Source organism: Mytilus galloprovincialis, chromosome 9 (assembly GCF_965363235.1).
Source record: "Mytilus galloprovincialis chromosome 9, xbMytGall1.hap1.1, whole genome shotgun sequence".
NCBI lineage: Eukaryota > Metazoa > Mollusca > Bivalvia > Mytilida > Mytilidae > Mytilus > Mytilus galloprovincialis.
Window position 1 is genome coordinate 89,197,710 of NC_134846.1, and position 27,365 is coordinate 89,225,074.

At 32.1% G+C, this 27,365-nt stretch overlaps 2 protein-coding genes across 2 annotated transcripts; one reads left to right on the plus strand and one right to left on the minus strand.

Annotated features, from left to right (window-relative positions):
• Positions 1–2,457: 2,457 nt before the first annotated feature.
• On the plus strand, positions 2,458–10,251 carry LOC143046873 (inositol polyphosphate multikinase-like). Its single transcript, XM_076219932.1, has 6 exons — positions 2,458–2,533; positions 5,374–5,487; positions 5,781–5,969; positions 6,786–6,958; positions 8,185–8,334; positions 9,609–10,251. The coding sequence occupies exons 2-6, from the start codon at positions 5,394–5,396 to the stop codon at positions 10,143–10,145; spliced, it is 1,143 nt and encodes a 380-aa protein (XP_076076047.1). The 5' UTR covers positions 2,458–2,533; positions 5,374–5,393; the 3' UTR covers positions 10,146–10,251.
• A 1,212-nt stretch (positions 10,252–11,463) lies between these two features.
• Positions 11,464–26,791, minus strand: LOC143046302 (synaptogyrin-2-like). The gene is made up of 4 exons (XM_076219406.1): positions 26,633–26,791; positions 21,713–21,932; positions 15,327–15,481; positions 11,464–14,740 (listed from the first exon to the last, which is right to left on the minus strand). Exons 1-4 carry the CDS (start codon positions 26,786–26,788, stop codon positions 14,549–14,551), a joined length of 723 nt encoding a protein of 240 aa, XP_076075521.1. The 5' UTR covers positions 26,789–26,791; the 3' UTR covers positions 11,464–14,548.
• Positions 26,792–27,365: the final 574 nt, after the last annotated feature.

Here is a 27,365-nt window from a genome sequence, read left to right on the forward strand (position 1 = left end):
GATCTATTACTTTGGTTGAAAATCCTTAGTATTGACAATGTAAAGAATATGTATTGAAGTTTTCCCAGAAACTATCAGCAATAGATGAAGTTCATTGGCACACATAGTAAAATCAAAACAATACTGAACTTAGAGTTAGGTTTTTCTAGATAAGTTTGTTTCTCAGATGATGTCAGCCAGGTCTGGACTTTAAAGGAACTTCAAGGTAAAAATGGGAAAAACATTCACGTAATCAAATCCACCTGAGGTTAATTTGCCTGATTAAGGGTTTATCCGTACCAAAACATTGAATACCCAAAGCTAGTCCCTTGGATTTTCAGTCAATAAGAAGCGATTTCGACGCAGCACTAGAAATTACAAATAACATTTTTATAAATTTGGAGCTTCTGATGCGAATGGAGTATCACTGACGAAAATTTATTGTTTTAATGCCATGGTCCTTAACTTCGTACTTTATTTGGCTTTTTTAAACCTTTTTGGATTCCAATGTCACTGATGAGTCTTTTGCAGACGAAACTTGAGTCTGGCACGAATTTAAAATGTCAATCCTGGTATCTATGATGAGTTTATCTTGTGCTGTTATCACTTATCAAAGATACCCCAGTCTTACTAATAAGCGACAAGAAGAATTTAAGAGAACAAGAACATAGAGCCTTACTGTCCCCAATAATAGTTGACACGAAGATGGTTTAAATTTTAATAAATTCGTTGCATCCTCTCATGATACCCAGTAAACAGTGAAACTCCTAATGCTGACTTTTTTGTAAACATTTTTTTACAATTTTCAAAAAAACTATTGTTTGATATGGGTTTTCTATGTATAATTTTCAAATATGTGTTCTTTAAATTAAGGATGTACTTAGGTGAGGTTTTGGAATTTGTGTCAAATGTTCGGACTCCTTGGTGTTTTTCCATACAATACAATGTAAAATATTTTGCCCCATTACACCCATTTATTTTTTCATATAAGACTTAATAGCCCATGAAAGGTCATTTACCAAAATTTTAAAAGATTCTTAATTTTCTTTCTTTTGTTTTGAGACTAATAATACCAATGCAAATATAAGGTAAAATTCTGAGTCAGCCTTTTCCCGCCATATTTTAAATCTCAAATATCTCGAAAAGGAGGTCCATGACCTATCAATATTTTTAGCTTATTTTTATCCTTAATTGATGCTCTACCAGCTTAAAGTATCAATTTTGACTTCTTAATTTATTAAATTTTCACCTACCCTCACCTAAGTACATCATTAAGTTGATTGAATTATAGTTTTTTACTCAATTATGATAAGTAATGAGCTATTAATTACGGTTTGTACTTTCTTGGCATAGATGGGTTAACAACAAACTACAGAATGTTAAATACGTATTTTGTGTTTCCGTGTTGCAAATATATTCCCGTGCGAATACTCGAGTATCACTCGTTACAACTAGATTATAACTAGATACTCGAGTATCACTCGATATATACAACTAGATTATAACTAGATACTCGAGTATCACTCGTTACAACTAGATTATAACTAGATACTCGAGTATCACTCGTTACAACTAGATTATAACTAGATAAGTTAGGGGCGAATACTCGAGTATCACTCGTTACAACTAGATTATAACTAGATAAGTTAGGGGCGAATACTCGAGTATCACTCGTTACAACTAGATTATAACTAGATAAGTTAGGGGCGAATACTCGAGTATCACTCGTTACAACTAGATTATAACTAGATAAGTTAGGGGCGAATACTCGAGTATCACTCGTTACAACTGGATTATAACTAGATAAGTTAGGGGCGAATACTCGAGTATCACTCGTTACAACTAAATTATAAATAGATAAGTTAGGGGCGAATACTCGAGTATCACTCGTTACAACTAGATTATAAATAGATATTCCCGTGCGAATACTCGAGTATCACTCGTTACAACTAGATTATAACTAGATATTCCCGTGCGAATACTCGAGTATCACTCGTTACAACTAGATTATAACTAGATAAGTTAGTGTTCCCGTACGAATACTCGAGTATCACTCGTTACAACTAGATTATAACTAGATAAGTTAGTGTTCCCTTGCGAATACTCGAGTATCACTCGTTACAACTAGATTATAACTAGATATTCCCGTGCGAATACTCGAGTATCACTCGTTACAACTAGATTATAACTAGATATTCCCGTGCGAATACTCGAGTATCACTCGTTACAACTAGATTATAACTAGATAAGTTAGTGTTCGCCGTGTTGACATCCCTAATATAAATGCATATGATAATTGTACTAGATATATATATATATATATCCTATTCAAGAAAACCTTTTGTTTTGAAATCCGGTTTTACTGAATTTAAAGAAATCCCATAGATGAATTTAAAGGTCCAAATGTTTAACCTAATTTTAAGTTATATTCAACTGGTTTACCCTAAGTGTCATATGATTCCCAGAATTGTGATTAGATAAACCAGGAAATACTTTTGAGATTCACCTGGATAATTTAAGTTATAATTTGTTTTTTAGCATTTGTATAATAAAGGTAAGTAATATATATATATATATATATATCAATCACAACATTACATTAAGGTGTATTAATGCATTCAGATTCACTTTATGTTCAATCAAAATGTCCACTTCATTTGCGAATTGATGTTAGTAAATCGATGTAAACAATTCTACAGATGAAAATACTATGTCATTCAGGTCAACTTTTAGGTAAACAATAAAACACTATTTTTAATAACCGATTTTTTTTTTTCATACGTGATTTTCACATTACCAGGGGTTTTAATGTTTATACATGCTATCGTAATTTTTGCCTCTTACTTTGTCTAGTTTTAAAGCAAAGCAATGCCAATTGTAATAATACGAGGAATGAATAGATCAACACAAAAAGCGTGCCTGGCTCAAAAACAAAATTTCAATCCTGGTATCTATGATGAGTTTATTCAAAACGGCCGTCAATTATGATGTCTCCTCTCTTTCAGCATTGGTAGTGTTAGTGAATAATCCATATAGAAAATTATACATTAAGTAAACTCCCTGGAAAAACTGATATATTCACATACATGTGCAATGATCTAACAAATATATGATTCATATGAGAACGGAGCTTATAAAATACAATTTTTTCTTATACTTTTGTATGACCATACACAAAATATTTAGAATTTTACAATAGCAATGAATACAAGAGATGCGAGGCTAACAGTTAAATCCTTTAGGTACCCCTGGAATCCTTGATGTAAGCCAAATGTATAAGCACAGCAAAGACTGACTAACTTGACCCAACTTTTTTATCTATCCATATTTTACCAGAGTTATCATTTTATGAATTTTTCGAAATACTAAGAATTTTCTTAACCCATGCATAGATTACCTTAGCTGTATTTGGCACCACTTTTTGAAATTGAGGGTCCTTAATGCTCGTCAATTTTTAACTTGTTTGGTTTTATAACTATTTTGATCTGAGCGTCACTGATGAGTCTCATGTAGACGAAACACGCGTCTGATGTATTAAAATATAAGCATGGTACCTTTAATAACTAATTAAGCAGGAAGGAAACATTACGTCAGACAGCTCATTCCTTATTGCTCATTCCTCATTCCTTAGGAAGAAAGATAAGAAGTTAACGATATACTTTAACTCTACTTTCCGCTATATAGATGATGTTCTTGCACTGAATAATTCTTAATTTGGTGACTATGTTGAACGCATCTACCCCATCGAACTAGACATAAAGGATACTACAGATACAGTTAAGTCGGCCTCATATCTTGACTTACATCTAGAAATTGACAATGAGGGTCGGTTGAAAACAAAACTTTACGACAAAAGAGATGATTTCAGCTTTTCAATTGTGAACTTTCTATTATTAAGTAGCAACATTCCAGCAGTACCTGCATACGGGGTATATATCTCCCAATTGATACGATATTCTCGTGCTTGCATTTCCTATCATGATTTTCTTGATAGAGAATTGCTGCTCACAAGGAAGCTATTAAACCAAGAGTTCCAAATGGTGAAGTTGAAATCATCCCTTCGTAAATTTTACGGACGTCATCACTAGTTAGTTGACCGTTATGGAATAACCATCGGATATGTTCCTTACGTCGTAACTACAATCCCCTTCCCTTTCATGAATGTGACCTACCGAATTAGACTATTTACCGGATTTGTTATCACATAAGCAACAAGACGGGTGCCACATGTGGAGCAGGATCTGCTTACCCTTCCGGAGCACATGATATCACCCCTAGTTTTTGGTGGGGTTCGTGTTGTTTATTCTTTAGTTTTCTCTGTTGTGTCATGTGTACTATTAGTCTGTTTGTTTTTTTCATTTTAGCCATGGCGTTGTCAGTTTATTTTCGATTTATGAATTTGACTGTCCCTTTGGTATCTTTCGTCCCTCTTTTATACACTATCATCACTAAAAATTGTGAAGTCACAAAAAAACTGTACTCCAAGGAAAATTCATAAAGGAAAGTCCCTAATCAAATAGCAAAATTAAAAGCTCAATCATATCAAACGATGGGGTAACAACTGTCATATCCGACTTGGTACATGCATTTTCTTATGTAAATAATTATGGAAAACCAGGTCATGTCTATTCTTTCAATTAGGCAATCATAAGTGTACACTTTCGGGTTGATGCTTAGAATATTAACCCAACGGTATCCTTTTGAAGAACACATGTCAACATTGTGCAATATTTGATGTTATCGATACATCTAATAATTTAATGTAAAATGTACGTTAATTGCTCCATAAATTTGCTTTCAACTAGTAGTAACTTCTGATAACTTATACATAATCTCAAAATACAAACGTTACAATTGTTCACTACCTGGGAATCATCAGCAAACACATTTACATCATATGCAGTAAGAGAAAAACTAAACTATCTTTCACAATATGACATAATAGTTTAGATCAAAACTTACATCTTTACATTGCAATTTTCCAATAAAGAAAAAGGTTCAAAACTGTCAGTTTATAAGCCAATGCCTCTAAGAAACACTAAGTCTTCAATTTTGTGATTAAATGTTGTATACATTAATGTTTGAAGTGCAATAATATTTGAGTATACAGTTATTGGATAGCATAAATGTTGAGGTATCATTGTCTGAAAATGTAAAATTAGTTTATACCAGTTTTATTTACTCGACGCTCAACCTTTCTGAGAATTTTTTTTTGTTATACACATACACAAACTTGGTGCTCAAATGAAACGAACTGTTTTGCCAAAACTCCGAAACAGGGGATGCTTTCATTGATCACTTTTGTTATTAAGAGAAAAGAAGATGACAGACAGTCAGGTAGAAGGTTATTGATATGGCTAGCAGATTCTAAAAACAAGTATTGTCTTTTTTCAGACAATTAAAGAAATACACTGATGTCTAAGTTTTCTAACTCTCTCCAGTTGCTTCCTGGGACAAAACCTCTGTCTACTCAAGTTGGAGGACACAAGTATGGCGATGGACACATAGGTATGTAAATAAAATCTATTTATATATTGATGTATCTCCATAAATGAGTACCTCATTAGATATATTAGTGAATTAAATATTCAAATGTTCAAGACATATTTTAGACAGTATAACTGCCTTGTGCTAGCATAGCAGATTTGCTTCCCCCCCGGAAATTCTGAAATGAGTGCCGTTGCCATGATCGAGCAAGCTGGTCGTTTTATTTTACAATTGATAAGACATGTTTTATACTAAATATATGTCTAGAAATATCTTGTGATATTTTATAAAAGTTTATTTGGGTTTTTTTTCAGGATGTTTAGAGGTAAATGATGGTACTATACTAAAACATATACAGTGTCCACCTTATGGTCAGAGAGAGTTAGACTTTTATGAAGAAATCTTCAAATCAACAGACGACAAATCATTGATAGAACTTAGGTCATTTGTACCAGAATTTCATGGTGTAATCCCTGGAGAAACAAATAATGGTGTATCCAAACGTAAGAAAACAAACTTTTTTTAGCTCACCTGGCCCGAAGTATTTGAAATATTTGCCACTTGAAATAACCAGTAGAATGAATAATGTACATATTTGAAGTAGTATGAAATGAATAAATATTTGTTCTTGGTTTTGAGTTAAATGTCTTCTTAGACAAGTTCCTAATTATATAGCACTCTTTCAATTTCATCATCCAGAAGATGCATTCGATATTTGCCAGTGGACATGAAACTACAAAAAATCAGTTTCTATATAGATTAGACAGGTTGTAATTTATCCCAACATCAGTAAAAGAGGGACGAAAGATACCAAAGGGACAGTCAAACTCATAAATCCAAAACAAACTGACAACGCCATGGCAAATAAATGAAAAAGACAAACAAACAACAGCACACATGACACAACATAGAAAATCAAAGAATAAACAACACGAACCCCACCAAAAAACTAGGGGTGATCTCAGGTGCTCCGGTAAGCAGATCCTGCTCCACATGTGGCACACGTCGTGTTGCTTATGTGATAACAAATCCGGTAAATAGTCTAATTCGGTAGGTCACATTCATGAAAGGGAAGGGGGTTGTAGTTACGACGTAAGGAACATATCCGATATATCATTTGTGAAAGGGTAAAGGGTCATAACAAGACTGTACACCTAGATATTTCAGTAAATAAGAGATCTTAAAATCGGCTTCCTAAATAGACAGATGATATAATCTTTCATGTTTCATAATGTTGAAGATTGCCATGCATCAGTAAATTAAGTATTTTTGATCGCAATGTAATAATTGTGAAATACATCTTTACCTTTATTTTTTAGACCAGTACTTGAAGTTAGAAAACTTAATAAAGAAACTGTCCAAGCCATGTGTTTTGGACGTAAAAATGGGAAGAAAAACATATGACCCAGAAGCATCACCAGAAAAAGTAGCATCACAAATAGCAAAATTCCCGCCTGCCCTTCAGCTTGGGTATCAGTTCACAGGAATGCTGGTAAAATACTGTTGACTGTATAATTATGTATCATCAGCTCAGTAGCCAGGGCTTCAGTGTTGAACTAATTAACACATTTTCTTAAACTTGCACATTAATTGATAAATTATTATGGAAATTACTGCACGTTAACAGAAAGTGAGTTTCCAACTTCTGCAAGGCAAAATTAACCACAACTACATATGGATATTGCTTTTAGGTCACTTTTGGTTGTATAGATTGATATGTGTTTACACATTGACACATCAGAAGCTTAATTAATTAGGTCAGAAATCAGTGTTTCAGTACTACAATGATTTAAAAGATATTTCCATTTTTTGATAAATAAATAAAAAATTAAGTAACCGGTTCTAAATCGACTGTCCAAATCGATCAGAAAAAGTTGACCATAACTGCTTCATGCCTTTTTCTTTTATGTAACTCTTGCCATTTGATTACGAACTTTCCGTTTTGTATTTTCTTCGGAATTCTTTTTTTTTTTTACCTTTTGATGATAAATCTCACAATATTTCTAAATATTAATTCATCCACTGCTTTGAAATATTTGGGTTTGACAGTGTGCATGTCGAAAGTGAACCAGGATTTAGATAAAAAAATAAGTGCAATTGTCATTTATATATTTGAAGTACGTAGATGGCATTTACATGAGCAGCGCCATCACTTCGAACCAGTCTTTATATATTAAGAATTTTGCCTATAGACATGGTTCATACCATTGGAGTTTGTTATCGATATATGTTTTACCTTTCTTTATTAGAATCATTTATTGAGTTGATCTCGTCAGAGTTTTCAAAATTGCACATATATCCATAAAAGCATCTGAATGGCTTTTACATTTCCTGTACATTATGTTTGAACTTGTTTGACATATTCAGACCCTGCATTGATGGAATGAATGTGGTTGGGGTCATGGCCCTAATCTGTTTTTAAATGTAGAAACTAAGTAAGTCTGACATATTTAGAAACACGATCCGAGCAAATTTGGCGTATCTATGGTTTATTTTATTTGCAGAAAGAGTCAGTTTCACATTTGGTATATTGACAATAAAATTAGTTCATATGAGGTACTGTCATATATCTGCTAATTGGATGAAAGTGAGGGGAAAGTAATGGTGCGTAAGGTTAAGATCAACTAATTCGGGCCAAGTCAGACAGAATATACAAGAAAGTAGTAGATGTTTTTACAAATTAGTTCCTACCCATAGCTGTATCTTTACATTTTTCAGAAATTTGATATAGACAAAGACAAGATGGTGTATTATGATAAACATTTCTGTAGAAAGTTTACAGTGAAAACAATGAAGATAAATGATAAGTGCCCTACAGATAAATGTATACATATTGATAAATGCATGAGCGTGACGTACCCTTGTCTTGTATGTTTTTGGTTAGATATTTTGTGATTTGGTTTTATATTGTACACTGAAATATCCTCATGTTTTGTTTAAATTCATAAAACAGGAAATGCCAAGCGTGACAAAATATGAAACAATTCAAACGAGAAAACAACGGTATAAGCAATAGACAATATTTAAAACAAAAACATCTAAAAAGACAACAACCAATGACAACCTGTCAATTACAGGCTGCTTAGTTGCTACAGGCACATTCAGATTGTTTGTATGGGGACATTTAAACTCACAAGTCAAAAATAAACAAGATTAAAAAAACAACAACAGTCTCCCAAACAATACACAGTAAACTTAAACGACCAAGCAACATGAATCCCACAAAAAACACCTCAGATGCTCCGGAAGGGTATTCATTGTGAAATTTTTTATAGAACATATTGAACAAAAAAATTTAGCATCCACAATACTTTTAATAGAGAACAATCATCTATCATTTCAGGGAGGATTTCACATATTTTTTAATGAGTTTAATGGGTTAATAATTGAACATTTCAGATTAATAGCGAACTTATCAAACTTTTCAGTTTTTTTTAAGAGTAACACAGAAGTGTCAAATGATGTCGGTGATGATTACAAAATTACAACTTTATCACCTTAAGTAATCACTTAGCATCCTGCAAGTCATGTGTCTCAAACATGGGTTTTAGTTAGGATTTTTATATTGTATTATGTTTATGTATCATTTTCCTATGACTTAATTACCTATTTCATAATAATCGCTGAAACAGTTGACGGACTTATCTATGAAAATACAAAAATATTCATTTTTTTTATTTTTACTTGTGCTGCCGAAATGGTAGAGTTGAATCATCCCTGCATTCACTGTTTATCATGAATCTGACATTGACCATAAATTGCAAGACCTTTCTCTACATGTAACAGTCCAGAATGGCAGTTGCCGAACTCAGTTTGAAATTTTTAAAGCTCAATATTAGCGCAGTACATATTTGTCCTGAATATGCATGAAATATTTCCAACTGGATATCAAGAATGTAAAAAGTAAAATCACAAAAATACTGAACTTAGAGGAAAATTTAATTCGGAAAGTCCATAATCACATGGCAAAATCAAATAACAAAACGCACCAAAAACGAATGGACAAGAACTGTCATATTTCTGACTTGGTATAAAGCAAACATAAATCAATCAATCAATCGTGGTAAAAGATCACATTGACACTTGCATCTTATATTTTATAACATTAATATACTTACAAAAACTTATAATTGCTATGTAAGCATCGGACTTATAACTCATACCAATGTCCAACATTTCTTTATATTTTGCTAAATATAATAATTTCTTTTTTAGGATTAGGTGAATTTTTTCGTCAAGGAAAACACTACAGAAAAGACTATATCCTAGCCGTGATTGACAAATTAAAATCAATAGAAACCTGGTTTTTAAATCAGAAAAAGTATGCTTTTTACGCCAGTTCATTGCTGTTTGTTTACAATGCATCCATAGACAGTACTGACACACATGATATAGTGTTGTGTTCTGAAGGAAAGAAAGAAAAACTGGACAGTGAGGAAAACCAAACAATAGACAAAGAAAGTGAGTCAGACATAAATAAAACTGACGATCGGCTGAGTGAGGAAGGAATTGTTGAAACTGAAAATATGTCTTGTAACCATACCAATCCAGAACGAGGTTTTGTAGATGTACGCATGATTGATTTTACCCATGTGTTTCCGTCAGAAGATCGAGATGAGAATTATATATTTGGATTACAAAACTTGATAAAACATTTACAATCTCTACTTGAGATGTAATTTCTTGTTTTTACAAGATATGTCGATCAGTGTGACTGCCTTAATGTTTCCAGGTGTTATTTGAAGCTTTCTATTTTAAATATCACTAAAAGAACTGTAAATATGCTTCTCAGATATGAGAGTTCTTTTTTCATAAGGCATTACAGTCTTGATTCAACTTCATCAACACTATCTCCCTTTTACCCAATCTGATTTTTACAATCCTAAAAATGGAAGTCATTGTAAAAATAGCATGCTGTTGATTTAGCTCTTGAAAACCGATTAATTTATCAATATAGCATCATTACAATCTTTATTGTTGTATTTTAACATGTTTAACCCCACCATATTATGTATGTATGTGCGTGTTCCAAGTTGGGAGCCTGTGACCCAGTGGATGTCATTCGTGTCTGTGTTACTTATCTGTTTCTCATTCATTTGTTGTACATAATAAGAATGTTAGTATTGTTGAACATTTATTATTTCGGGACCTTTTATAGCCAAATATATGGTATGGGCTTTGCTCATTGTTGAAGGCCATACAATGACCTAAAATTGTTAATTTGTGTGTCAATTTGTCTCTTGTAAAGAGTTGTCTAATAGTCAATCACCATATTTCTTTTTTTATATGAAACTAAAGATATGATTGGGGTATTTTCTGCACTGGTACAATGACAAAACTATATCAAGTATTAGTTGTGTATTAATATAACAAACAGTAAGAAAACAACATGTACTACCATTATAATCACACAATACAAAGTTAATTAATGTCTATCAAGGGGAACTCATTCTTCTTGTGGTTCTCAAAAAGTAACCGTGAAGGTAAAATCTCCTGTAAAAAGTTTTCAGAGAGTAAAACAAACAAATAAATCTAGATAAGACTGTCAGTATGTGTCAATGAAATCTTAACAGATTTAACAACTGAAACTGTATGACAACTATGCTCTTATTGTTTAATTTTCTAGAAAAGATATTAAAAGGCATTTTCATTGTGTATGTGAACATGTTATTCTACTTTAATAGGACATTTGTATAGGGATAGAATAAGATGTATGTGTGAAATAATCGTAACAGTGTGCTGTAAGATGTCTCAATCAAAGTCAATAATAACAAGTTGCCTAAGCATATTTGGATTAAAAACTTTTGGCTATCAGCCCTTATGAAGGTTATTCTAACGATATTTCAAATCTTAACAATGTAAAATATTTCATATCAATTTTGACATGGTTAGGTCTCTAACTTTTTATATCGGTCTAAGAAAAGTAATCAATATACATGTACTTCTAAAACTTTTTCTAAAATAACTAAACATATAATATAAAAAACAAAACAAAAATGAAAGAAAGCAACTTTTATTACCAAACTGAGTAGACATAAAAACATGATAAATGTAACTTTCTATTTAACAAAATAAACAAAGGTAAATAAGATTGGAATTACAATATCTCTAATAATCCATTAGTCTTCAGAATTAAAAAAATAAAACAAAACAAAACAAAAAGCCATTTAGCACAAAATGTATCAGCAAAAATAACATAACACCAAAAGAAATGTCTAAATTTGCAGCTTAGTTTACTCTGATTTTAGACAAAAATAAAGCATTAGAATAAAATAAAATATAAATATACCATTACCTTTAATCAAGTATACACCTGAATGTCATTTAAAGCTTACAATCATTTAATTTTAACACTCAAGCAAACTTTTGGTAAAATGCATGGATTTCTTTGAACAATACAAAATCTATTTATAGAGCTGACAGGACCTTTAACTTTTATATCGCAAGTTAGTAGGCTTACTTTCCCTAACATTTTAATTATCCTTATATAATGCTTAAGACCAAAAACAACAGATCAGTATCACAAGTTAGTACATTGAACTTTTTTTTGGCAAATAGATTTCTTTATGCAATACTTTATTATAATATTATGCAATGAAAACATCAACAAAAAGTGTTAATATTTACCTTTTAACCTGACACAAATACAATTGGCATATCGTGAATCCTCTAAACCTCAGTTACATCCCTTTACTAACCCAACTAAATAGAGCATGTTTTGACTACTGTCTAAGGCTTTTGAAATATCCCCTGTTACTTTCCTGTAAGTCTTGAAAGACATTAAAGTCTTTATAGTTTCTTGTCAATATATCAATTTTGACATCGGAAATTCAGAAAATGATCAAAAGTGAGAACAAAGTATATTGGAAAATATCACATGTTTTTTTTCTTAAGAAATACAAGGGCTGGATAATATCAAAATTGACAATCAAAAAAAAAGTGTTTTCAGCATAAATTTTGGCATTTTACTTCTTATTTAATTGAAGTAACCATTTGACAGCTTTTCCTAAAGTCTGAAGCTTTAAAAAAATGTATGGCCTAATTTTCTTTTTTTTTTGTTTGTTTTACATTGAATACATATTTCAAATATTATACCAAATCTTGAGACCTGAACAGGAGCAGATGATTTCTGAAACCCTTGGTAATCCAATAAATTTATATAGCATACAAAAGCATCTGTATATATAGCATTCACGTGTAAATGAAAACAAACCAGTTGGAATGTATAGTAACAAAACAAACTATGGAATGATGATTTATATACAAAAAGAGTATGAATCATTCATTTATAACCAAGTAACAAAATATTCCCTTTCAATTAAAATCTCTAACAATCAGAACAAAATTTGATTATCACATTAATGGTTATACTAACTATATCATGTATATATACATAGAAAATAACTGTAGACAGACTTGGTAAATATAGAAGAACCAAAATGCTTGGCAATAATCCAAAGCATTACACCCAGTGTATTATATCCTTAAAATAATGGCATCATTAGCAGTTAGACAGGGTGTTTTTTTGTCATTTTAAAATATTTGTCATACAATAACAAGGTTATCACAAACATTGTGACAAATATTATCCATAGTGGTTGGAATAAGGTGAGCATTATTCTACTTTGAACAACTTTCCTCTCAATATTACTTGTAAGAGCAATGACTCCTCATATTAAACTGACTATCTTTCATATCTTAATATTTATTTCTGATTAAAACATTCAGCATATCATTTATCTTTTGTTCAGACTGCAAGCATATGTTATTGTTTTATTATGTACTTAATCACTTTCTGTTATTCCAAGGGAAGAATTCCTGTTTTTAGTGTGATCTGATGAATGAGTATCTGTCATTTAATATCACTAAAGTTATATATGGAGTAAAATAAAGTGATTACAATGCTTCTTACAACAGATTACTCTTTAACATTTATTGCACTATCTAGGACATTTATCTCAGGAATATAGGAACTATTTTGTTACTATTATCTCCATTTATATATACCTAAAGTATATTTTCTACAGTGGTGTGTTTTGAAAACTTCAATTACAGTGATGTATTTAAATGTGATGTAAAAAAAATCTCTATGTATACAATATTCAATATATTTTACACTCAAATATAAAAAAACAACTAAAAAATAGCCAAGTCCCCAGCTGAAGCACATATATTTTATCAGCAATTACTCCAAAAGTTTTGTTTTGATCTTTTGAACTTTTTCACAAGAATCTGGTGCCATGAGAATGCCAACAGTACAATTTTCAATATACATGTATGGCGTTTCAAAGGCTTAATCTTTGATACAAATTCATCACAACTCATCAAAATATGTGCATGTGTGTTTTGGAGTTCTAACACTACATATTTACACAGCTTTTCATTGGCAATAATGAGCATAACTCCTTAAACAATAGGGATTAGATGTTGGATTTTTTTAAAACATTGCTAGTACATGCCATTGAAATAAATTTCATTAAAATTTCTTAAAATGTGATATCACTTATAAAATTGACAAATGCTTATTTAGTGCTTTATGTCCATGACTTCACATGCAACAGGGTAACAATATTAATCTGAATGGTAAATTTTAAGAATGCATTTGTAACCTTTGTATTTCATGAAAGTTTAGTCTATTTGTATCAATAAGATTTGAATTTATATTATATGTTGGTTTAACTATTTATTAAATTTCCATTTGATTCCTTACAAAACATATTTTAGTTTAGTACAAAAGCAAAACAAGTTCAGGGATATATTCTGTGTGCATGTGCAACTGTGTACAAATCTGAATCTGATATGAAAAAAATCACAAAGTTTCACTTGCCATTCTGCACAATTCTACGAGATTTCAGCAGATTTACCCTGGTACATACTATCAATTCTTTGTTAATTTTGATAAATTTGATAAATAAATTAATAATGCACAACCTCTATACTCATACATACAATAAATAAGTACGCTACTGACATGACAGCACCAAATCATTGATAAGGTTCCTTGCATACATACACAGTTATATTTGGTGCTACTGTCACAGACCTATCTAACACATATATCTCTAAGTTATACAGCTGGTGATCAGTATGTGGGAGGTTGATATTCAGGAGCCTCTTTCTGGCCTCCGAAAGGTGCCTGGTAAGGATCCCCAGTGTCACTTCCTGGGAATGATGAGTATGGTGATGAGGCATTCTGCTCAGGGTTGTATCCCTCTTGGAAGGTTTCTGTCACACCCTCACGGTAACGTCTAACAGCAAAGAAGGTCAGTCCTCCCTAAAAATCACAATAAAAGCACCTCAATCAAAAGTGTATCTCTTTAATGAGGGTGATAAAATAAAACTATAATACACATTATTTACTCTGGTAGTCTGGTTCTTTAAATCAATTTATTTTCTTTCCAAATGCCAAAGAATGTCACTGAATCATTATCCCAAATTTTCCATTTTATATAAATAGTTTGTTCAGTTCTATTCATTTCAAAAAATTCAATATTATACTTTTGGTTACCATGGTTATTGTCTGAATACATTGGTTGGTAAATCAACAGGCTAGTATACACTGGTAAATTTCAATGAATTAAAATTCCCACTTTTCCCCCTAATACCACATGCTCTTTGTAGAAGACTTATTGTAATACAAATATATAAAACTGACCATCAGTTTGATTAGCCTCACATTATCTACTTTCATGACTTTGACCTTATAAAAATTTCTCTTGTGTCCATTCAACTTATAGTGTTTATATTTGTCTCTTTACTTATGTTCCATGAACAACAAGTTTCACTTTATCAAGTTTACAATTTGGATAAAAAATCCAATTTATTTAAAATGATATAATTAGCACTTAACCTAAACATACCCAAGTTATTATAGAGAAGAATGAAAATGCTATTGCAGCTTGAACATGATCCTTGCCATAACCATTGGGGGCTAAATAGGGAGCACCTTCTTCAGATCTTCTCCATGCATCAGTCATATAACAGAATCCAACAAACCATAGAAACGTCCATAGTGCTGTAAAAATATAATAATCAGTATAAACATAAAGGTGGCAAAATCTATCTGTGCAAGAACATAATAAGTTTAAAGACATGAATATTAAAAACATAAATTGGGAATGTGTCCATTATGGGACACATGATGCTCCGAATGTGTCCATTATGGGACACAGATGATGCTCCTTCTTGTACATAGATACATTGTAACTTTATAAAGGGGCATAACACTAGAAAGGTAAAATGAACGCCACTTTAATTCAAGCTTGATCTGTCTTTTTTTTAAAATTATCATTATGTATAAGTTTCATAAAATTTGGTTGAGGCAAACTAAAATTAGAGAACCGAAACCAACTGTGGGACGTACAGACCAACAAGGCTAAAACTTAATGCCCCCTCCAATAAGGTAGGGGCATAAAAGAACTTACTTCAAACAAACTGTTACAGAGAATAGGAAAGTCAATAGAGCTGTAAAACATATAAATAATCAGTTCAGAAGTCTTATGTAGGACAGATTTAACAAACCGTAGAAAACTCCACAGTCCTGGCATATGCAAAATCATTTTAAGGGACTATCATGACAAAGAGACTAATGAGAAATGTCAGTCATTTTGTATAACTTTTGAAATCTTACTCTGCCTCACAACATGCACAAAGACCAACAAACAATATATAGATAAGGTTGGCAAACCCATGTTTTATTAATATTGTATTTGTGTGATGCAAACTTTCTTAACATTTAATCCAGGCAAACTAAGGTTAAAGAACAGAAAAACAAATCCGCATTTTTCCTTTGTAAAGAGGCACAATTCTAGAACAGTAAAAGTCATGCCACCAAAATTCAAACTCTATCTGTAATTTGTGTAATAAGCATTGTGTATATATAAGATTCATAACATTTGTTGAGGCAAATTTAAAATTAGAGAATGGAAATGAAAAATTCAGCATTTTTTCCCTTGTTAAGGGGCATAACTCTTGAAAGGTAAAAGTGACGCCACTCAAATTTCAACTTGATCTGTGTTTTGAGGAAATAAGCATAGTGTTACATTTGGTTATTTATAATGGGTTAAGGCAAACCTTAGTTGGTATACGAAAACAACTTTCAGGCTGGACATACATACAAGGGTAAAACTTAATGCCCCCTTTCAACAGACAGAACCTAAAACGTGACACAATACGACAGTGAAATGTATTACTTCCCCACTGAAATGTCACAGGCTTGACGAAAATGCTAAGAAATTGTTTATTCATCAGCTGTTCAATGAAACACAACTATATAAGAAGTTACATTTATTGTCAAGAAACAGTTATGATCATTTATAAATCTGAAATATTTTTCCTCCTTGTACTGGTATCAGTCATTTAACAAAACAATAAACTCATACATGTTATAGTACTGAGGATTGATTATTATTTGAGATATAGTAAACCATCAATTTAAATATTCAAAGAGTTCCAAGTTTTCCATGGCTTGTATAGACATGTATTCTGACTTGAGCAAAACTATGAAATCAAATATCCATGAAAAATCAATATATCCTCAATACAAGAAAAATGGATCATACAATCATAAATCATTTTGTAAATGAATACACAGTATTGGTTCAGTCCATTGTCCCGTAAAAAATTATCTTTTCAGAGGTGCTTAGATTTAACTACCGGTACATGTATTAAAATAATTTAGGCATTTATAATTGACCAAAATGTTGAACTATGTACATGTACAAAAGGTGTAATTGGTCAATTATACTACATGTATCCTTAAAAACAAAGACCAGCTTCCCTTTGTAACAAGATCATTTAATATATCTGATTTTATTTCACAGCCTTAATTCTAAAAGAAGAACAACAAACAATCAATCAACATGATCAATGACAAGAGGAATCCATTCCTAACAAAATCAATGGTGCTCTACTACAAACTCTTGTGAATCAACTTAATCAATAGGGAATTCTAGAAGATATATAGTACACAGATTAGCTACTCAGGTTTCACTCAGATATTTGATTTTTCTGATTTTCTTAGCATTATCGTGATTATACCCTTGATTTAATGACTATACATGTACATTTTGTATGTATGTCAATAATTCCATCATGTCTATATGCATGGCTAACATTTAATGTTTTAGTCTTTTATTTCCACAAATTAATAAACCTTTAACTATGTACATTTTAGAAACAAATATGTACATGTTGCTAAACCTTATTAATCATGCAGAAAACAATTTATCTAATCAATATATATAATTATCATATACTTAGACTAAATAACATATGATTTTTACTGTATGATAATAGCCTTAGATTTACGTAAATTCCATATTTTTCGAATTGGTGCTTAGCGGGCTGATATATGAAAAGTTTATCACATGCTTCGAATGTTATCACATGCCTTTCCGTAACGTTATCACATGGCATCCGGTGATACTCGTCATATTCTGGAAAATGCACCTCAATGCTACGTTTTCGGTGAAAAGCATTACAAAGTAGTGTACAAAACATTTATTTGGATACTGAAAAGTACATTGTGTAAAATAATAATAAAAAAATAAAACCAGATGCTCTGCAGGGCGCAGCTTTATACGACTGCATAGGTTGAACCCTGAACGGTTGGGGCAAGTATGGACACAACATTCAAGCTGGATTCAGCTCTAAATTTGGATTGTGATTAAATAGTTGACACAGCATTCTATTTAGTTATACTAAAGTTATTGTGCGAAAACCAAGAATGATGCTTATTTGGGCCTTTTTTTGGACCCTAATTCCTAAACTGTTTGAACTAAAACTCCCAAAATCAATCCCAACCTTCCTTTTGTGGTCATAAACCTTGTGTCAAAATTTCATAGATTTCTATTTACTTAAACTAAAGTTATAGTGCGAAAACCAAGAAAATGCTTATTTGGGCCCTTTTTGGCCCCTTATTCCTAAAATTTTGGGACCAAAACCCCCAAAATCAATCCCAACCTTCCTTTTGTGGTTATAAACCTTGTGTTAAAATTTCATAGATTTCTATTCACTTTTACTAAAGTTAGAGTGCGAAAACTAAAAGTATTCGGACGACGACAACGCCAACGTGATAGCAATATACGACGAAAAATTAAATTTTTTTCGGTCGTATAAAAACAAACAAATTATTAACCGTAAATTATTAAATATTATAAATGCATTTTAAAAGTTTCAAACAAAATTTAGAAAGTTACTTTGAAAAAGTTGACTTTTCCAAACAGTGTTCATTATGTATATTGTTGATTTTTTTTGGTCGATTCGTCCATATTAAACTGTTTTTCTTCTCTGTTCAGGCATATGGTAGAAAGATTCAATATCAAATTTACTAAATTTGGGGTCCTACGTCTAAGAAATTTTGCACTCTTTGAACTTCTATTCAGGAACCACGTGAAAGGATCAAGTTAATAAGAATCTGTTTTCTTTCTCCATTGTTGAAGCATATGATAAAAAGATCATAAAATGCCATTTTTCATATCGCATGTATTATCAGCTCTTGGTCAATATCAGCCCTCGAGCCATGCGGCTCTTGGACTGATATGAACCTAGGGCTGATAATACATGCGATATGAAAAATGCCATGTAATAATCTGATAGTAAATAGTTTGATGAGAGTTGATTGGAGATATTCTTGTATATATATACCATTTGATAAACTCTATAAATGCTTTACAAATGCTTTAGGAGACAAGTTACAAAATAGACCACTATGCAAGTATGAACAAGAAATGAATTGTCAAATGGGGTTTCCTGTATTTAAAAAGTAACCATGGTAACAACTGGACAAAAACAGGGTAGCTAGTTCATATGAAACTGATAACCAGGATAAATCTTGAATTGTTTGTGTGATTTAATTTCATATACTTTTTTTTGCTTTTGTGCAGTACAATATACTGTTGCAAATTGAGCCTCCCCCCAATTTTTTTTTTTAACCCTCCCACTTTTCTTTTGAATTTTGAATAAGATTTGAAGAAATTTTCTTTTTAGTGTCTGAAATCTTGAGAACAAATCCCCCATCTGTTTACACCTCTCCCCCCCCCCCAGCCCCCCACCCCCCCATTTTTCCCCCAAAAAATTCTTTCTCTTAAGATATGGTCATAATCTCAATTCAAATTGACAGCTAATCAACTCAAGACAATATAACATTTCTTTAAACAAGATTTAAAAACAGTGTAAGGGAGGTTATTCAAAATGCTGTGTTTGAATTACTTCCCTTACACCGTTTTTAAATTATGTCTATGTCCATTAACCAGGACACGCTTGTTTTCCCCTTTTTTTGCCCCTAATGATAAAACAGGAGTCATAATGCCCCAAAGATAATTTTTTCTATTCCTTTGTGGCATAATTTCAGAGAGATCCATACACCATTCCACAAGTTTTTGTCTGGAAACTAGAAAAATGCTTATTTCGTGTATTTAAGCCCCTTTTTGGCCCCTAATTTTCTAAACTTGGACCAAAATCAATCCCAAACTTCCTCTTGTGGTCATAAACCTTGTGTTTAAATTTCAAAGATTTTTGCTTTCTTATACTCAAGTTATTTTGTGAAAACAAAATGTCTTATGATGACGACAACGACGTGATATCAATATACAAATGCAAAATTGTCATACAACAAGAGGCTGTCACAACGACAGCAAACCGGATTTATTAACATTTATTTGTTTCCTGGCTATATCATAAGAACCATTACTGATGAATGGTGAAAGTGAATATCGTCAATATCAAATTTGACCTCCATTTTGTCATCAGTATCAACATATTAAAATTTGAAAAGCTTAGATTGAATGGTTCATGAGTAAATGCAACAACCTGAATGGAAACGCCATTTTACGATCTTTCAAGAACCATAACTCCTGAACGGTAAAAGTCAAAATCGTCATTATTGAACTTGACCTCTATTTTGTCATCAGTAACAACATATTAAAATTTCAAAAGCTTTGGTTGAATGGTTCATGAGAAAATGCACGGACACGACGAGAAAAACAATTTTTCAATCTTTCAAGAACCATAACTCCTGTACGGTAAAAGTCAAAATCGTCATTATTGAACTTGACCTCCATTTTGTCATCAGTAACAGCATATTAAAATTTCGGAAGCTTTAGTAGAACAGTTCATGCATAAATGCACGGACACGACTGAAAACTCCATTTTTCAATCTTTCAAGAACCATAACTCCTGAACGGTAAAAGTCAAATTCGTCATTATTGAACTTGACCTCCATTCTTTCATTAGTAACAACATATTAAAATTTGGGAAGCTTTGGTAGAACAGTTCATGAGTAAATGCACGGACAACTCCATTTTCCAATCTTTCAAGAACCATAACTCCTGAACGGTAAAAGTCAAAATCGCCATTATTGAACTTGACCTTCGTATAGTTGTCAGTAATAACATATTAAAATTTTAAAAGCTTTGGTTGAACGGTTCATGAGTTAATGCACGGACAACATTTGATTGCCGCCCGCCCGCCCCACAGCCCGACCGCCCGCCGTACATCCCCAAATCAATAACAGACATTTTTGTCACAAAAATCCGGTTAAAAAAATGGAAAATTTCTATATTAAAAAAAAGATAAATTCTGCACAATTTGTTTAGCAACAGTGCAAATTTAACAAAGACTTTCTGCTGTTTTCAGCTCTTTGGTCGGGTTGTTGTCTCTTTGACACATTCCCCATTTCCATTCTAAATTTAAATAGGAGAAAAGCAATGGTGGTATAACACCTTTTACTTGCATGTGACATCATTCAATTTGATTTGAATTTATATGATCAACACCATACATTATTTTGTAGGTGCCACTATGGCGCAGATTCTTGTCACCCTGTCATGCCTGTACCTTACATAACTTTAGTAGAGATTTCACTTGGTTTTTGATGGGGTTTGAGTTGCTCAAAGATTGGTTTATGTTGTGTAAAAACATGCTGGTATTTTGTTGTTTTTGTAAATGTACACCCATCATGCCCATCCATGAAAATTAGGATCCCATAAAATAAGAAGTAGAATTCCAATTTTACAATCTTCTTTTTATGCCAAAGACCCAAAGCTAAGTTTGATGCTAATTTTTTAGAAGATTTTATTTACCTACAGGTATGACAGCAATTATACAAACTCTTCAGGTGGGTATATCATTGCATGTAGTCTGTAGCTGCATGTAACATAATGTTATAGATGATCTGACATAACTGCATATTCATAAATCTACTTTGAAAACCTATTTCTTACAAAATAAACAATGTAATATTTACCTGATAATCCTAAGTCACCTATGACCACATATTTCCTATGTTGTACACTGCTAATGTTTTCAAACATGGCATCTATTACAAGGAATATTAAACAGATTAAAAATGCTATAATGCCGATGCCTGTCCCATATCCACACGCATTATTGTCACCATGCATTTGACACATATCTCCGTGCCATCCTTCTGCTATGATACAACCAAATACTATAATGGACCATATCTATAAAGTAAAAATAATTTTGGTCGTAAAAGAGCTTTACATGCATGTGCTTTAACTTTTGGTGAAGCTATTTTTAGGTTTCTACAAATAAATACACATTTCAGAATGAGGCACTTTGGAAGCCTTGCATGGTCTTGTATACATTCATGTTTTTGTTAAATATTTTGGTTAATGCAATGTGAAGTGAGGTTGGTGAGTATTGTCTGTAATTTCCACTGACAAACTGTTTTTTCTGGTAATAAAAATTAACTGAAATTTCATTTTTTCGGTAAAAGCTGTAAAGAGCATGCATATTTCGGTATTCAAATTAGCTTTAAGTATTACAACTAACCACCTGAAAGTCATGTGACTTAATGACATTGAAGTTAACTTTGCATGCAAAAAGATATCTGCCATAAGTTTAGAAAATTTGTTTATTTTAGACTGATTCTTTTGGAAGGTAAAACTAGTATTAGTGAAAGGGTACAAAAATGTGAATTCTAGACAGTTTGGCACCCAGACAAATCGGTACCCAGACAAATCGGAACCTAACATAGACAAATCGGCACCCAGACAAATCAGCACCCAACATAGACAAATCGGCACCTTATAAATTATTTATCTTTGTTCTAGATATAGTGAACCAAAAATTAAAATTTCCTGGCACTGTTTATGTATGAGGGCATGAAATCAATTTGCATGTTTAGTGTGAATATATATATAGCAATTAAGTTTGACTGGTATTAATTTGTCTCCTGCACTATTTATAACATTATTGTCAATATTGTATATTTTTCTTTCTTCGATTTGTTTGTCAGAGTAGGACATCCTTTGAATTTTACTAACTTTCTAGGCTTTAAGCACCAATACGATATCTTCGTCTTCAACGTTAATGTCTAGAGGCTCCTATTGACAAAGTTACAGATTTGGGCACACTTCATGCACTTGTCTCGAGGAGAATCTTTTGGATTTTTATCTGATTTTGAGTGCTAAGTTTAGTATTGGGATCATCACTTTGTAGGACTAGTAAATAGTCATTACCTTTTATTGAGTGTGAGTGGGGGAGAGCGGATGGTGGAGGGTATTATCATATACGCTGTTATGTTTGTGGCTTTTAAATATTTAAACAATAAAATATTGTTTTCAAGTATTGTGTTGCCTTAACATACATGTATGTAAGGATCAAAGGAGAACACAAGCTGCAAACACAAACTGTACACTTTTGATCTCTATTGAGGAATTATTAGATTTAAACATAAAATACTGATTAATGCATAACTACAATTAATTATGATGTAATCATGATTCAATTAAATAATGTTTATTCAAACAGCAACATATCTAACAATCAATTATGATTTAATTAAATGATGTTTATTCATACACATAATCATTAAGAGTTTAAGGGCATACGATACAGTAGAGATCCCTCGTTGATTTTTTCTTAAAATTTTGATAGAAGGTAAATTTCAATGTGTACTTTTCAAATGTGCAAAGAAAAACGTACCTTCATGATTTACTTTTTGAGCTAATTTGGTTCGAAATTTGCATATTTGGAAGAAAATCCCTGAAATTTCATAAATTATGACTTTTAAAGAAAGTAACAATACTTTTGAACGAAAAGTCATAACTTAACCGGGTTTTTTGTAAAATATTCCCTTGATCCATGGCATCAACATGCTGAAACAAGTTTAAAGTTAAATCAAATCATCATGTTCCAGATTTAGATTGCTATATCCGAAATAAAGAAATTGACCATATTTTTGCGTCTTTCCGGAAGTACAGAAAAAATTTGATCGTTGATTTTTTCCTGAAATTTCTGCGGAGTGTTCTTTAAACAGTACTTGATTGATTGCAAAAGAACAAAAATGGGGTCCATGTGCTTGTTTTTTCAATAAAAGCCATTTACCTTAATTATTTACGACGTCTGTCAGTATGGCGCTAAATTACGTTAAATTAAGTTTTAATCGCAACAACGTCGTGTAATCATTCCCGCCGTACACGAATTCGCTGTCAAGTATATGCAGGTGTTTTTCAAAGCGTTGATACTTATCATAAAAATTTATAAGATGATTGATAAAAAAATGGAAAAATATTTGTGCTAAACATTTACGAAACGAAATTTGGACAGGAACCTTTTCATAATAAAAAAAAAGACTATAAAAAAGGATTCTAGCAGATTGCTTTGTTAGATGTACGGGAAAAAAAGAAAATCTGATAGAAGTATAAAGGTGCATCTCCGTCCGACATTAGATCTAAATTGCTTCATGTACTGTAAGAGCATAGACAACATTACTGACATGACCAAATGTGAACCAACTATAAATTAAGTGAGGCGATACCATAAATTGACAACAGTATAACCTTCAACAATGACAAAACCGATACGTATCGTCAACTTTAAAAGCTCCCGATGTACTTTTATTTTTTGTTTTTTTTTTACATTCAAAAGATAATTATCTTTCAAATTTAAATTATGAGCAGTACTTCTTGTTTTATAATAAGAGCTGTTTTGTGCAGTTTAACTCATGCCATTATTGCCTCAATCAATAAAGAGAGTGTCTCATCCTGTTCTGGACTTGAAATTGGTACATAAAAAAAATGCCGATTTTAAATGATATTTTAAAAACATATAATATTGTATGTGTATGTAGAAAAACTGTCAAAAAAAGTCCGTTAAAACTGAGATTTCCAAAAAATATATTGGTGTCGTTTTTGGTTTGAATCTAAGCAAAATATTACCAATAGATGCAGAATTGTCACACGTTAGTTTGTTTAATTGGTTGTGTTCTTTTTGTATATGAAACTGGATGTAATAGACCAAAACAAGAAAATGCCCGTTCACATGCTGTTAAAAGGGCTTGTAATTAAATGGTGTTTTTTGGTATTGTTCATCATATTTGTATTGTACTTAAATCAGGTCGTAAGTTTCCCGTTTGAGTTGTTTTGCATTTGTCATGTAGGGGCCTTTCATAGCTTACTACGCGGTATGGGTTTTGCCTCATTGGTAATCATACCACGTCTACTTATTTGTATAAGCATGTCCCTATTGTACTTCAATGTATTGAGAGATAAAAATTGAAATATCGGCAAATGTACACTAATTACAGACAGACAGATCAGAAAGTGTACACACATTAAAACTCGTCGTATAGTTAGACGATCGGACAGACGAACAAAGTGTTTTCAATATAGCTCTACTTCTAGACAAACAAGACTGAGTACGCCAATATTCATACGTATACGCCGTTAAAAAGGTTATGTAACTTATCTATAGATAAAGACATCGTTCAATGTTATTCTCTTATACCGGCTGCTGTACTTCCTATGAAATATTGTATTACAACTTCATTTTCGGTTTTATTAAAATAACATTTGGATGTCATAAATGTGCAATTAAATATTTGCCGCTGGACGTTAAGCAGCTACCAAATACTCATAATTAGCTATTGCAGGTCGTTTTGTTCCGAATTGTGTTATTGGTAAAATGTTTTTCAGCATGTTACAGTTTAAGCAACGAATAGTAAGATAGACCCCAATTCCTTGCAATTTTTCTTTCTCTACGTTGAGCAGATTCCGCTGGGCCATGCAGTTTTGGCAGTTATTCAGTGCCAGACTAAAAAGCTCCACAATTCTTCTTCCGTCTTTCCATGTTATACTGTCAGTTCTCTTTTCTGTGTCTATTATCATTTCTTCAATTTCGTCATGCAAAATTGTATTTGATTTATTTTTGTACATCTTAAGTATTTCCTTTAATCTCACTGCTTTTTGGCGGTCTTCTCCGTCTTTTAGAAACGGCATGCCCAGTTTTTTAGCAGGTACTTTTTTGAAATTCGCGCAACCGAAATTAATTACGTCAGTGATTATTCCGCGAAATATGACTTCTTTTAAAGCGACGTCGCGAAATGTTAACGTTCTTATTAGAAACATCGCGAAATTACAACGTTCTGGTTACCAACGTCGCGAAAACAACACGAACAGTTTTGAAAACATTATTATCTGCCCCTGCTACTGTATCGTATTCCCTTAATTAAATGATGATTATTCTTTTTGTTATGCATATTTTATATACAAATTATAATATAATGTATCTGCAACAATTCTTTATTTTTTCATAATAATTTTTTTTAAACAAGGTGCTGGATTGTCTTGGTCCAGAAATGTCCGGATACGAAATGTCCAAAATGGGTGCCGAAATGTCTTCGGACTTAGGTGTGGATTTGTCTGAGTAGATATGTCTTGTTACCAAAAATGTGATATCAAATAAAAAAACGTAAATACTTAATTATAATAACTTTATTTGAAAAATCTTCACCACACATGGTATCATTTGCTATTGTTACTAAGTAAAGCTGCGGAATATGACGTCATGCAGGCATGTGCAGCATACGGGAAGTGAAAGTAGAATTATGTCAAAAAGGTAAGACGGTCTAAAACACAATATGAGACATATAGGCTAGCCATAGAGCTGTAATGATCTACCAAAAATGCTAAAGTCTTAAAGACAAACACTGAGACAGAACAGTTCATATTCTAGGGGCTATGGACTTTTTTGAAATTCTCTCTGTCTCAATCCTTTAAAATGCATCGTTTGTACATTCTTCTTAATCAGTCACAAGTATTGACAAGTTGTTTTTTACAGGGTTGATTTGTGGGTTGTCTACTCAGACTACTGTGTTTATACTGATTATCAATTTAAAAAATTGGGAATACAATCGTACCAAACTGACAGCTCGCAATATGACTTGTGGTTTCTTGATAAATTCTAATGGATCAAAGGGGGTACCAGCTTTACCAGCACCGTACGCACCCCCACTTCCCTGTGCCGTCGACATTTTACGAATACAAAAATCACGAGGAAATGACGTCACGAACATAAACAGGGAAACATCAAAATACGGTTGGCGATCCCGGTCACAATTTTTTTAACGGTTTTATCTAAATCTTTCGATTACACTAGCTTGAACACTATTAAATGTTTTGAAAAGAATTAGGAAACACCTCTAATCTAACTCATAGCTTGTACAATAGGCGTTGACCAGTGTTGAACTTCTTCGAAAGCTTTGGCAAATTAATATGATATAAATCTAAGTCTCTTCAGTGTCTTCAGTTGATTTCAGTTTTTCTTCTACTCCTTGGCTTTTTGATATCAGCTGTGATTCTCATGATCTTTTGGAGCGGAATCCATGTTGGCAATCTGTCAGAATCTTGAAGTTATCTAGATGTCTCTTGATGAACGAACGAATAACATGTTTTTAAGGTAAATTCATGGTATACCGCCATCTTGGATTGTACAATCACAGTACAAAATCGGTCTAGTTATTTGCCTAAATCTGCAAATTTGGAGACAGATTTGCAATTCAATGGTTAGACTATTTTTTCTATTTAGAGAAAACTTGTTAATTAATGGTATTATTCAAAATATTTTAACAAATATTATTTCTTTTGGTTTTA